Consider the following 13,343-nt stretch of genomic DNA (forward strand, 5'->3'; position numbering starts at 1 on the left):
GAGAGAGGGGAGGCTGGGTAGAGGAGAGGCTGGGTAGAGGAGAGAGGGGAGGCTGGGTAGAGGAGAGGCTGGGTAGAGGAGAGAGGGGAGGCTGGGTAGAGAGTAGAGGGGAAGTCTCTCTCCTGTTAGCTGGGAGAAGACATCATTCTGATCATGACCTGTTCCTGTACTGGGGGGGGTTCACTTCATCTAAATGTCACACAGTGGTTTTCCTCTTAGATAGAAGCATGGAGACTAAGGACACTTGTTAAGATAGAAGATGAGTTGATATGACCAGTTAAGGTAACACTCTGCCAGGGTAAGTGAGAGGAATGATTCTCCACGCAACATCTGACTTGTAATGGTCTGGAAGGAGGGCGATATAGGTCCTCTAACATGGTGTCTGATTGGCCACGCTCACACACCAGCGGCTCTACTGAGCCCAATACATGTCACTCTACTGTCCTCTTACAGAGCCTCACTCCAGCCAGTCAGCCAGCCAGTCAGCCAGCCAGTCAGTCTGCCAGTCAGCCAGCTAGCCAGTCAGCAGCCAGCCAGCCAGTCAGCCAGCCAGCCAGCCAGCCAGTCAGGTATTCAGGCAGGCAGTCAGCCAGCCAGCCAGCCAGCCAGTCAGGTATTCAGGCAGGCAATCAGCCAGTCAGCCAGTCAGCCAGCCAGCCAGTCAGGTATTCAGGCAGGCAGTCAGCCAGCCAGTCAGCCAGTCAGTCAGTCAGCAAGTCAGTCAGTCAGTCAGTCAGCCAGCCAGTCAGCCAGTCAGTCAGCCAGTCAGCCAGTCAGCCAGTTAGCCAGTCAGTCAGTCAGCTCCAAGACTGCAGACTGGAGACTATCAGCTCTGCCCTTCCCCTGCCCTGTCCCCCTCCCCTGCTCCCAGCTGCAGACTGGAGACTATCAGCTCTGCTCTTCCCCTGCCCTGTCCCCCTCCCCTGCTGCTGACTGCAGACTATCAGCTCTGCTCTTCCCCTGCCCTGTCCCCCTCCCCTGCTCCCAGCTGCAGACTGGAGACTATCAGCTCTGCCCTTCCCCTTCCCTGTCCCCCTCCCCTGCTGCAGACTGGAGACTATCAGCTCTGCCCTGTCCCCCTCCCCTGCTGCAGACTGGAGACTATCAGCTCTGCCCTTCCCTGTCCCCCTCCCCTGCTGCAGACTGGAGACTATCATCTCTGCCCTTCCCCTGTCCTGTCCCCCTCCCCTGCTGCAGACTGCAGACTATCAGCTCTGCTCTTCCCTTGCCCTGTCCCCCTCCCCTGCTCCCAGCTGCAGACTGGAGACTATCAGCTCTGCCCTTCCCCTGCCCTGTCCCCCTCCCCTGCTGCAGACTGGAGACTATCAGCTCTGCCCTTCCCCTGCCCTGTCCCCCTCCCCTGCTGCAGACTGGAGACTATCAGCTCTGCTCTTCCCCTGCCCTGTCCCCCTCCCCTGCTGCAGACTGGAGACTATCAGCTCTGCCCTTCCCCTGCCCTGTCCCCCTCCCCTGCTGCAGACTGCATACTATCAGCTCTGCTCTTCCCCTGCCCTGTCCCCCTCCCCTGCTGCAGACTGCAGACTATCAGCTCTGCTCTTCCCCTGCCCTGTCCCCCTCCCCTGCTCCCAGCTGCTGTGCTGCAGCCTCTACGTTTGACCAGATATGTACTATGAGGGCCCTGTTGAAACATAGTGCACTACATAAGGAATAGGGTACCACCTGGGACTCCAGGACCCAGACCCAGACCGTGACCTCCAGCAGCTAGCCTCATCAGGGGTAAATTGGTCCAGGGACGGTCTGGTCTGGCTGGCTGATGAGGCTGGAGAGGAGAGGGACGACAGGCCCATATCGATTAGCTGTCTGTCTGTCCCCCAGGGCTGATCTGTGGCTAACGGCCTGCTGGATGGAGGGAGGCTGAGACTCATCTTTTCTACCCCCTAGAGCTATCACTCTCTTCCTCCCTGCCTTCCTCTGTCCCTCTCCCCTTCCCTTCACCCCCTTGGGTGACCCCCGACCCCCAGCCCAGAGACCACAGCAGCATCACACAGTCCCACTTTAAGAATTAAGGGTGGTGATGGGGAGAGGGGAATCACTGTGGTGTCTGGGGAGAGGGGAATCACTGTGGTGTCTGGGGAGAGGGGAATCACTGTGGTGTCTGGGGAGAGGGGAATCACTGTGGTGTCTGGGGAGAGGGGAATCACTGTGGTGTCTGGGGAGAGGGGAATCACTGTGGTGTCTGGGGAGGAGGGGAATCACTGTGGTGTCTGGGGAGGAGGGGAATCACTGTGGTGTCTGGGGAGAGGGGAATCACTGTGGTGTCTGGGGAGAGGGGAATCACTGTGGTGTCTGGGGAGGAGGGGAATCACTGGTGTCTAGGGAGGAGGGGAATCACTGTGGTGTCTAGGGAGGAGGGGAATCACTGTGGTGTCTGGGGAGAGGGGAATCACTGTGGTGTCTGGGGAGGAGGGGAATCACTGTGGTGTCTGGTGAGGAGGGGAATCACTGTGGTGTCTGGGGAGGAGGGGAATCACTGTGGTGTCTGGGGAGAGGGGAATCACTGTGGTGTCTGGGGAGGAGGGGAATCACTGTGGTGTCTAGGGAGAGGGGAATCACTGTGGTGTCTGGGGAGGAGGGGAATCACTGTGGTGTCTGGGGAGGAGGAGAATCACTGTGGTGTCTGGGGAGAGGGGAATCACTGTGGTGTCTGGGGAGAGGGGAATGGGGAATCACTGTGGTGTCTGGGGAGGAGGAGAATCACTGTGGTGTCTAGGGAGAGGGGAATCACTGTGGTGTCTGGGGAGGAGGGGAATCACTGTGGTGTCTGGAGAGAGGGGAATCACTGTGGTGTCTAGGGAGAGGGGAATCACTGTGGTGTCTGGGGAGGAGGAGAATCACTGTGGTGTCTGGGGAGAGGGGAATCACTGTGGTGTCTGGAGAGGAGGGGAATCACTGTGGTGTCTGGGGAGAGGGGAATCACTGTGGTGTCTGGGGAGAGGGGAATGGGGAATCACTGTGGTGTCTGGGGAGGAGGAGAATCACTGTGGTGTCTGGGGAGGAGGAGAATCACTGTGGTGTCTGGGGAGGAGGGGAATCACTGTGGTGTCTGGGGAGGAGGGGAATCACTGTGGTGTCTGGGGAGAGGGGAATGGGGAATCACTGTGGTGTCTGGGGAGGAGGAGAATCACTGTGGTGTCTGGGGAGGAGGAGAATCACTGTGGTGTCTGGGGCACCTGTTTTCATCCAGGTTAGTCTATGTTCCTCCAGGTTAGTCTGTATTCCTCCAGGTTAGTCTGTATTCCTCCAGGTTAGTCTGTATTCCTCCAGGTTAGTCTGTATTCCTCCAGGTTAGTCTGTATTCCTCCAGGTTAGTCTGTTTTCATCCAGGTTAGTCTGTGTTCCTCCAGGTTAGTCTGTGTTCCTCCAGGTTAGTCTGTGTTCCTCCAGGTTAGTCTGTGTTCCTCCAGGTTAGTCTGTGTTCATCCAGGTTAGTCTGTATTCATCCAGGTTAGTCTGTATTCATCCAGGTTAGTCTGTATTCCTCCAGGTTAGTCTGTGTTCCTCCAGGTTAGTCTGTGTTCCTCCAGGTTAGTCTGTATTCCTCCAAGTTAGTCTGTATTCATCCAGGTTAGTCTGTATTTATCCAGGTTAGTCTGTATTCCTCCAGGTTAGTCTGTGTTCCTCCAGGTTAGTCTGTATTTATCCAGGTTAGTCTGTGTTCCTCCAGATTAGTCTGTATTCCTCCAGGTTAGTCTATATTTATCCAGGTTAGTCTGTGTTCCTCCAGGTTAGTCTGTATAGTCTATATTCCTCCAGGTTAGTCTGTATTCCTCCAGGTTAGTCTGTGTTCCTCCAGGTTAGTCTGTATTTATCCAGGTTAGTCTGTGTTCCTCCAGATTAGTCTGTATTCCTCCAGGTTAGTCAGTATAGTCTGTGTTCCTCCAGGTTAGTCTGTATAGTCTGTATTTATCCAGGTTAGTCTGTATTCCTCCAGGTTAGTCTGTTTTCCTCCAGGTTAGTCTGTATTCCTCCAGGTTAGTCTGTATTCCTCCAGGTTAGTCTGTATTCATCCAGGTTAGTCTGTGTTCCTCCAGGTTAGTCTGTGTTCCTCTTGGTTAGTCTGTATTCATCCAGGTTAGTCTGTGTTCCTCCAGGTTAGTCTGTGTTCCTCCAGGTTAGTCTGTATTCCTCCAGGTTAGTCTGTATTCCTCCAGGTTAGTCTGTATTCATCCAGGTTAGTCTGTGTTCCTCCAGGTTAGTCTGTGTTCCTCCAGGTTAGTCTGTATTCCTCCAGGTTAGTCTGTATTCCTCCAGGTTAGTATGTGTTCCTCCAGGTTAGTCTGTATTCCTCCAGGTTAGTCTGTATTCCTCCAGGTTAGTCTGTATTCCTCCAGGTTAGTCTGTGTTCCTCCAGGTTAGTCTGTATTCCTCCAGGTTAGTCTGTATTCCTCCAGGTTAGTCTGTGTTCATCCAGGTTAGTCTGTATTCCTCCAGGTTAGTCTGTATTCATCCAGGTTAGTCTGTATTCCTCCAGGTTAGTCTGTTTTCCTCTAGGTTCATCTATATTCCTCCAGGTTAGTCTGTATTCCTCCAGGTTAGTCTGTATTTATCCAGGTTAGTCTGTATTCCTCCAGGTTAGTCTGTGTTCCTCCAGGTTAGTCTGTGTTCCTCCAGGTTAGTCTGTGTTCCTCTAGGTTAATCTGTATTCCTCCAGGTTAGTCTGTATTCATCCAGGTTAGTCTGTATTCCTCCAGGTTAGTCTGTATTCCTCCAGGTTAGTCTGTATTCATCCAGGTTAGTCTGTATTCCTCCATGTTAGTCTGTGTTCCTCCAGGTTAGTCTGTGTTCCTCCAGGTTAGTCTGTGTTCCTCCAGGTTAGTCTGTATTCCTCCAGGTTAGTCTGTGTTCCTCCAGGTTAGTCTGTATTCCTCCAGGTTAGTCTGTATTCCTCCAGGTTAGTCTGTGTTCCTCCAGGTTAGTCTGTATTCCTCCAGGTTAGTCTGTGTTCCTCCAGGTTAGTCTGTGTTCCTCCAGGTTAGTCTGTATTCCTCCAGGTTAGTCTGTATTCCTCCAGGTTAGTCTGTATTCCTCCAGGTTAGTCTGTATTTCTCCAGGTTTTTATTTTTAATTTAACTTAATTTAATTTTATTTCATTATTTTGCAAGAAAAGTATTGGGATTTGAATATTAGCAGATGAATATTCAGTGATGTAATATAAGACATTTTATCCATGTGATATACCTGAGACGTTCATTTAAACCCCCTGTCAAACTCTGGGTATGTTTCTGATCGCCCAGCAGCATTAAACCTGGGTGGGAAACATGATGTACATCTTGTTGTTACAATGAATCCCTGGTGTTGTCTAACCAATAACCTCACTGTAATGGTAATGAGACTGGCTTTGAGTCTCAAATGGTACCCTATTCTCTACGTAGTGCACTACTTCTGACCAGGGCCCATTGGGGAATAGGGGGACTTTTAGGAAGCAGCCTTGGTACAGCTAACAGAGACTATTTCATTTCTTTGACAAGCTCCCTCCTTCCCTCCCTGTTCCTTCAGTTGAGAAAGTGAGTACTCTGGTTAACGGTGAGCCTCTGGGGCAAATAGCTGGCGGACCAATATATCTGTGAGCGTGCAGGGATGAAAACTGTGGAAGCCATTCGTCTGCCTCCTCCTCTTCATCTCCTCCTTCTCCTTCTCCTTCTCCTCTCCTCTCGTCTCGTCTCCTCTTCTCCTCTCCATCCTCCTCCTCCCCTCCTCCTCTCCATCCTCCCCCTCCTCTCCTCCTTCTCCTCTCCTCCTCCTTCTCCTCTCTTCTCCTCCTCCCCTCCTCACCCCCTCCTCCTCTCCATCCTCCTCCTCCTGTCCTCCTCCTCCTCCTGGCTGGTGGTGCACTACATAGGGAATAGAGTGCCATTTGGGACTCTACCCAGGTAATTTAGTGGACACAGCTCTGTTAGGGCATAGTGCAATATCCTCCTCCTCCTCCTCCTCCTCCTCCTCCTCCTCCTCCTCCTCCCCCTGGCTGGTGGTGCACTACATAGGGAATAGAGTGCCATTTGGGACTCTACCCAGGTAATTTAGTGGACACAGCTCTGTTAGGGCATAGTGCAATATCCTCATCATATGCTGTTGAAATTTCACCCAGCAGAAATCATTTGTCTATGTGACATAAGTGTGTGTGTTTGGGGGGGGTGGGGGGGCGGGGGGGGGGGGCAAGAGCTGTGAGTGGAGAGAGAGGGGGAGGGGGAGAGAAAGAGATAGCGAGACAGAGATAGAGAGAAAGGGATAGAGAGAGAGAGAACGTGAGGGAGTAAAAGAAGAGAAGGCTATAAATAAAGGAGAGGAATCCTATTAGCGGAACGAGGGAGGAGAGAAAACAGGATGGAGGGACAGAGGCAGAGAACGAACGAGGGGGCCACAGTGTCAGAGGAGACGGAAAACGAATGTATTCTGGGAAAATAATGTGTCATTTTAAAGCAGACGTTGGCATTGGCCGGGCTGACACCATTAGACTGAGCACTCCTCCGCCTGGTGTTAATCGCCATGTCAACAAGCAGGAAGGATGGAGATTACCTGAGGATATTTGATCCTGTGTAATGGATGGGTGCCCAGTCAGCAAGGCTGCACCTGAGATTGGCTTCTTCTCTAATACAACAAATTAAAGTTTAAGCAAAGTTCCACATAGTCTCACAAAGGATCAACATAAGTAAATGAGGTTCCACAACATAAAGATGTAACCCTCTAATGTCATCTGAATGAAACCTGAGAAAATCCCAAAACACATATATTGTATGTTGGCTTAAAAGATATTTGAGACTTCTTAATGAGTAGTGATGTATAACAAACGGTTCTGTCCTCCCATCCCACTCCTAGAAAAGTAAAGAATACCAGGCCTAAAACACTGCAGAGATTCAGGTGTTCTGCCTCCTCTTGTCCACTCCACCATCACTCCCCCACACCACTGAGAGAGAGAGAGAGAGAGAGGGGGGGGGGGGGGGGGGGAGAGACACAGAGAGAGAGAGACACAGAGAGAGACAGAGAGAGAGAGAGACACAGAGAGAGAGAGACACAGAGAGAGAGAGACAGAGAGAGAGAGAGAGACACAGAGAGAGAGAGACACAGAGAGAGAGGGGGGAGACAGAGAGACAGAGACACAGAGAGAGAGACACAGAGAGAGAGAGACAGAGAGAGAGAGAGAGGGGGGGGGGGGGGGGGACACTGAGCCCCAGCGTTAGGGGGAAGTCAAACAGAGACTCAGCCTCCTCTCTCCTCCTCTCAGCTAGCTAGGGAGAAGTCATACAGAGACTCAGCCTCCTCTCTTCTACTCTCAGCTAGCTAGGGAGAAGTCAAACAGAGACTCAGCCTCCTCTCTCCTCCTCTCAGCTAGCTAGGGAGAAGTCAAACAGAGGCTCAGCCTCCTCTCTCCCCCCCCTCCCCCCCACCCCCCCGGTCCCAGTAAACACAGGTGCTCTACGCTCTGACTTTGTCCAACTCTCACTGCTAGGGAGATAAAATGCCCTCAGGACAGAAGCACTTCCCCCTCTTTCTCCCTCTCTCTAATCTCCACTCTGCCCATGTGGGAAAGGTCGAGCGGCCCGCTGGCTAAAAGAGAGGCGGAGGATGGAGAGGGGAATGGAGGAGAGGAGGAGGGAGGTGGTTAGGTCTGTAGGGTTGTTGTAACAGCTGCAGGTGGAAACAGAGGTGTCCCAGACAGACAGGGATCTCAACAGGATAAACAGTCTTTAGACCAGAGGACCGTTGGACTGGAAGATGTGTCCCAAATGGAACACTGTTCCTCTATATAGTACACTTCTTTTGACCAGAGACCTGTTGCCCCTGTAGTGCACTATGTAGGGAATAGGGTGGCATTTAGAACACAGAGTTTAGTCTTTCTAGAGAGGGAGATAGCTCCTCATCAACAGTAGTCTGGGATGAGTCCCAAATGGCACCCTATGTAGTGCACTACTTTTGACCAGGTCCCATAGGGTCCCATAGGGCTGTGGTCAAAAGTAGTGCACTACATAGTGAATATCACGCCTCCTTTTATAAAGCTACAGCATCGATACGGCCGTCTAGGGGCTGGGGTTGGTCTACAGCCCTCTGGGGATCTGGGGGTTGGTCTACAGCCCTCTGGGGATCTGGGGGTTGGTCTACAGCCGTCTAAGGATCTGGGGGTTGGTCTACAGCCCTCTAGGGGCTGGGGTTGGTCTACAGCCCTCTGGGGATCTGGGGGTTGGTCTACAGCCGTCTAGGGATCTGGGGGTTGGTCTACAGCCCTCTAGGGGCTGGGGTTGGTCTACAGCCCTCTAGGGATCTGGGGGTTGGTCTACAGCCCTCTAGGGGCTGGGGTTGGTCTACAGCCCTCTGGGGATCTGGGGGTTGGTCTACAGCCGTCTAGGGATCTGGGGGTTGGTCTACAGCCCTCTAGGGGCTGGGGTTGGTCTACAGCCCTCTAGGGATCTGGGGGTTGGTCTACAGCCCTCTAGGGGCTGGGGTTGGTCTACAGCCCTCTGGGGATCTGGGGGTTGGTCTACAGCCGTCTAGGGATCTGGGGGTTGGTCTACAGCCCTCTAGGGGCTGGGGTTGGTCTACAGCCCTCTGGGGATCTGGGGGTTGGTCTACAGCCGTCTAAGGATCTGGGGGTTGGTCTACAGCCCTCTAGGGGCTGGGGGTTGGTCTACAGCCGTCTATGGATCTGGGGGTTGGTCTACAGCCCTCTAGGGGCTGGGGTTGGTCTACAGCCCTCTAGGGATCTGGGGGTTGGTCTACAGCCGTCTAGGGGCTGGGGGTTGGTCTACAGCCCTCTAGGGGCTGGGGGTTGGTCTACAGCCGTCTAGGGATCTGGGGGTTGGTCTACAGCCCTCTAGGGGCTGGGGTTGGTCTACAGCCCTCTAGGGATCTGGGGGTTGGTCTACAGCCGTCTAGGGGCTGGGGGTTGGTCTACAGCCCTCTAGGGGCTGGGGGTTGGTCTACAGCCGTCTAGGGGCTGGGGGTTGGTCTACAGCCGTCTAGGGGCTGGGGGTTGGTCTACAGCCGTCTAGGGGCTGGGGGTTGGTCTACAGCCGTCTAGGGGCTGGGGTTGGTCTACAGCCGTCTAGGGGTTGATGCTTATGTAAATGATGCTTATGTAAACCTGTCTCACTTTCTCTCCCTCGCTCCCTCTCCCTCTCTCTCTTTATCTCTCTCTTTATCTCTCTCTTTTGATACTGTTAACCATGAGGTTCTCATCATAAAATTGTCCAAGTTCAACTTTTCCCCCGATGCCTTGAGATGGATGAAATCGTACCTTGAAGGCAGAACTCAGTGTGTCAGAGTGAGCAGTGAGCTGTCGCCCACTCTTAGCTATGATGTGGGCGTGCCCCAAGGGTCAATACTGGGGCCCCTCCTGTTCAGCCTGTACATTAATGACCTGCCTTCTGTCTGTACTGGGTCTGTAGTTCAGCCTGTACATTAATGATGTGCCTTCTGTCTGTACTGGGTCTGTAGTTCAGCCTGTACATTAATGACCTGCCTTCTGTCTGTACTGGGTCTGTAGTTCAGCCTGTACATTAATGATCTGTCTTCTGTCTGTACTGGGTCTGTAGTTCAGCCTGTACATTAATGACCTGCCTTCTGTCTGTACTGGGTCTGTAGTTCAGCCTGTACATTAATGATCTGTCTTCTGTCTGTACTGGGTCTGTAGTTCAGCCTGTACATTAATGACCTGCCTTCTGTCTGTACTGGGTCTGTAGTTCAAATGTTTTCAGATGATACAGTGATATATGTGCAAAGAGCAAACAACAAGCTACACCAGGACTCACTACTGTAACGGTCCAAGTTACATAGTGACTCACTACTGTAACGGTCCAAGTTACAAAGTGACTCACTACTGTAATGGTCCAGGTTACATAGTGACTCACTACTGTAATGGTCCAGGTTACATAGTGACTCACTACTGTAATGGTCCAGGTTACAAAGTGGCTCGGTGACTCACTACTGTAGAGGTCCAGGTTACATAGTGACTCACTACTGTAATGGTCCGGGTTACATAGTGACTCACTACTGTAATGGTCCAGATTACATAGTGACTCAGTGATTCACTACTGTAATGGTCCAGGTTACAAAGTGACTCAGTGACTCACTACTGTAATGGTCCAGGTTACAAAGTGACTCAGTGACTCACTACTGTAATGGTCCAGGTTACATAGTGACTCACTACTGTAACGGTCCAGGTTACATAGTGACTCACTACTGTAACGGTCCAGGTTACATAGTGACTCACTACTGTAACGGTCCAGGTTACATAGTGACTCACTACTGTAACGGTCCAGGTTACATAGTGACTCACTACTGTAACGGTCCAGGTTACATAGTGACTCACTACTGTAATGGTCCAGGTTACATAGTGACTCACTACTGTAATGGTCCAGATTACATAGTGACTCACTACTGTAATGGTCCAGATTACATAGTGACTCACTACTGTAATGGTCCAGGTTACATAGTGACTCACTACTGTAATGGTCCAGGTTACATAGTGACTCACTACTGTAACGGTCCAGGTTACATAGTGACTCACTACTGTAACGGTCCAGGTTACATAGTGACTCACTACTGTAACGGTCCAGGTTACATAGTGACTCACTACTGTAACGGTCCAGGTTACATAGTGACTCACTACTGTAACGGTCCAGGTTACATAGTGACTCACTACTGTAATGGTCCAGGTTACATAGTGGCTCACTACTGTAACGGTCCAGGTTACATAGTGACTCAGTGACTCACTACTGTAACGGTCCAGGTTACAAAGTGACTCAGTGACTCTATGTGTCAGGGGAGAAGCTCCAGGTGGTATCTGATTTTAAGTACCATGGCATCATACTCGATTCCAACCTCTCTTTTAAAAAGCAGGTGAAAAAGGTCATTCAAATATCCAAATTCAACCTAGCTAATTCCCAATTTATACTAAATTGTTTGACTACAGAGGTAGCAAAACTGTACTTCAAATCTATGATACTCCCCCTCTTAACATACTGTTTGACTAGTTGGGCCCAAGCTTGCTGTACAACATTAAGACCTATTCAGTCGGTCTACAAACAGGCTGGCTCTCAAAGTGCTTGATAGGAAGCCCAATAGCCATCATCATTGTCACATCCTCAGAAAGCATGAGCTCCTGAGCTGGGAAAATCTTGTGCAATACACTGACGCATGTCTTGTATTCATAAATGGCCTGGCTCCTCCCCCTCCACTCTGTATTTTTGTTAAACAGAAAACCCAGACATATGGCAGCAGATCCACAAGGTCTGCCATGAGAGGTGACTGTATAGCTCCCTTATTAAGGAAAAGCACCTTTAGTAAATCTGCTTTCTCTATGAGAGCTTCCCATGTCTGGAATACACTGCCATCAGACACACATAACTGCACCACCTATCACACTTTCACCATAAAAACATGAAGCTCAAGGCCAGTCAGATTTGAGAACATAATCCCTAGTTGTGTATTGCCACTTTCCATGTTGTCTGTAACTTGTGAGGTGTGGAAACACTTTGTTGCTTTTATAGATTTTGTCTTGCTGCTTTTTGTTCTATGTTACTCTGTCTGTATGCTACGTCTTGCTTGTCCTATGTTACTCTGTCTGTATGCTACGTCTTGCTTGTTCTATGTTACTCTGTCTGTATGCTACGTCTTGCTTGTCCTATGTTACTCTGTCTGTATGCTACGTCTTGCTTGTTCTATGTTACTCTGTCTGTATGCTACGTCTTGCTTGTCCTATGTTACTCTGTCTGTATGCTACGTCTTGCTTGTCCTATGTTGCTCTGTCTGTATGCTATGTCTTGCTTGTCCTATGTTGCTCTGTCTGTATGCTACATCTTGCTTGTCCTATGTTGCTACGTCTGTATGCTATGTCTTGCTTGTCCTATGTTGCTACGTCTTGCTTGTTCTATGTTGCTCTGTCTGTATGCTATGTCTTGCTTGTTCTATGTTGCTCTGTCTGTATGCTACATCTTGCTTGTCCTATGTTGCTACGTCTATATGCTATGTCTTGCTTGTCCTATGTTGCTACGTCTTGCTTGTTCTATGTTGCTCTGTCTGTATGCTATGTCTTGCTTGTTCTATGTTGCTCTGTCTGTATGCTATGTCTTGCTTGTCCTATGTTGCTACGTCTGTATGCTATGTCTTGCTTGTCCTATGTTGCTACGTCTTGCTTGTTCTATGTTGCTCTGTCTGTATGCTATGTCTTGCTTGTTCTATGTTGCTCTGTCTGTATGCTATGTCTTGCTTGTTCTATGTTGCTCTGTCTGTATGCTATGTCTTGCTTGTCCTATGTTGCTACGTCTGTATGCTATGTCTTGCTTGTCCTATGTTGCTCTGTCTGTATGCTATGTCTTGCTTGTCCTATGTTGCTACGTCTTGCTTGTCCTATGTTTCTCTGTCTGTATGCTACGTCTTGCTTGTTCTATGTTGCTCTGTCTGTATGCTATGTCTTGCTTGTTCTATTTTGCTCTGTCTGTATGCTATGTCTTGCTTGTCCTATGTTGCTCTGTCTGTATGCTATGTCTTGCTTGTCCTATGTTGCTATGTCTTGCTTGTTCTATGCTGCTATTGTCTATATTGTAATTGTTTTTAATAACCTGCCCAGGGACTGCGGTTGAAAATTAGCCGGCTGGCTAAAACCGGCACTTTTACTGAAACGTTGATTAATGTCCCTGTTAAAAAAAAGAAAAAAAGTCAACAACTCAAAAATGAAACTCAATAAACTCTCTCTTTTCTCTCCCTCCCTCTCTAGGTTTTGTGTGGGAGATAAGTTCTTCCTGAAGAACAATATGATCCTGTGTCAGACGGACTACGAGGAGGGGCTGATGAAGGAGGGATACGCCCCGCAGGTTCGCTGACTACAGATGAAGAGCAGAGAGAGAGGGGGGGGGGTGATGGGATTGAGGAGAGCAGAGAGAGACTGAAGGGAGGAGGAGGAGAGACATCCAATCAGACTGAAGGGAGGAGGAGGAGAGACATCCAATCAGACTGAAGGGAGGAGGAGGAGAGACATCCAATCAGACTGAAGGGAGGAGGAGGAGAGACATCCAATCAGACTGAAGGGAGGAGGAGGAGAGACATCCAATCAGACTGAAGGGAGGAGGAGGAGAGACATCCAATCAGACTGAAGGAAGGAGGTGGAGATCCATCCAATCAGACTGAAGGAAGGAAGGAGGAGAGCCATCCAATCAGACTGAAGGAAGGAAGGAGGAAAGCCATCCAATCAGACACCAAAAGCACTACTACAACTCTCTCTTTCTCTCTCTCTCTCTTCCTCTCCAATGTCAGAGCCCTAACGTGTATATAACCAACCAACAACCAACGTTCAACCTGGAAGGGACCGTTTCTCAGCTGTACAGAATAGCCAT

At 50.3% G+C, this 13,343-nt stretch overlaps 1 protein-coding gene across 1 annotated transcript in view; it reads left to right on the forward strand.

The window, feature by feature from the left end:
* LOC139395350 (LIM domain only protein 3-like) overlaps positions 1-12,854 on the forward strand; it is a 32,128-nt gene extending 19,274 nt beyond the window's left edge. Inside the window, exon 4 of the mRNA XM_071142918.1 lies at positions 12,728-12,854. Coding sequence (XP_070999019.1) covers positions 12,728-12,833 — 106 coding nt within the window. The 3' untranslated portion in view covers positions 12,834-12,854. The remainder of the gene's footprint in view (positions 1-12,727) is intronic.
* The last annotated feature ends 489 nt before the right edge of the window (positions 12,855-13,343 follow it).

The sequence above is a fragment of the Oncorhynchus clarkii genome, unplaced genomic scaffold, assembly GCF_045791955.1.
Source record: "Oncorhynchus clarkii lewisi isolate Uvic-CL-2024 unplaced genomic scaffold, UVic_Ocla_1.0 unplaced_contig_6193_pilon_pilon, whole genome shotgun sequence".
Lineage (NCBI taxonomy): Eukaryota > Metazoa > Chordata > Actinopteri > Salmoniformes > Salmonidae > Oncorhynchus > Oncorhynchus clarkii.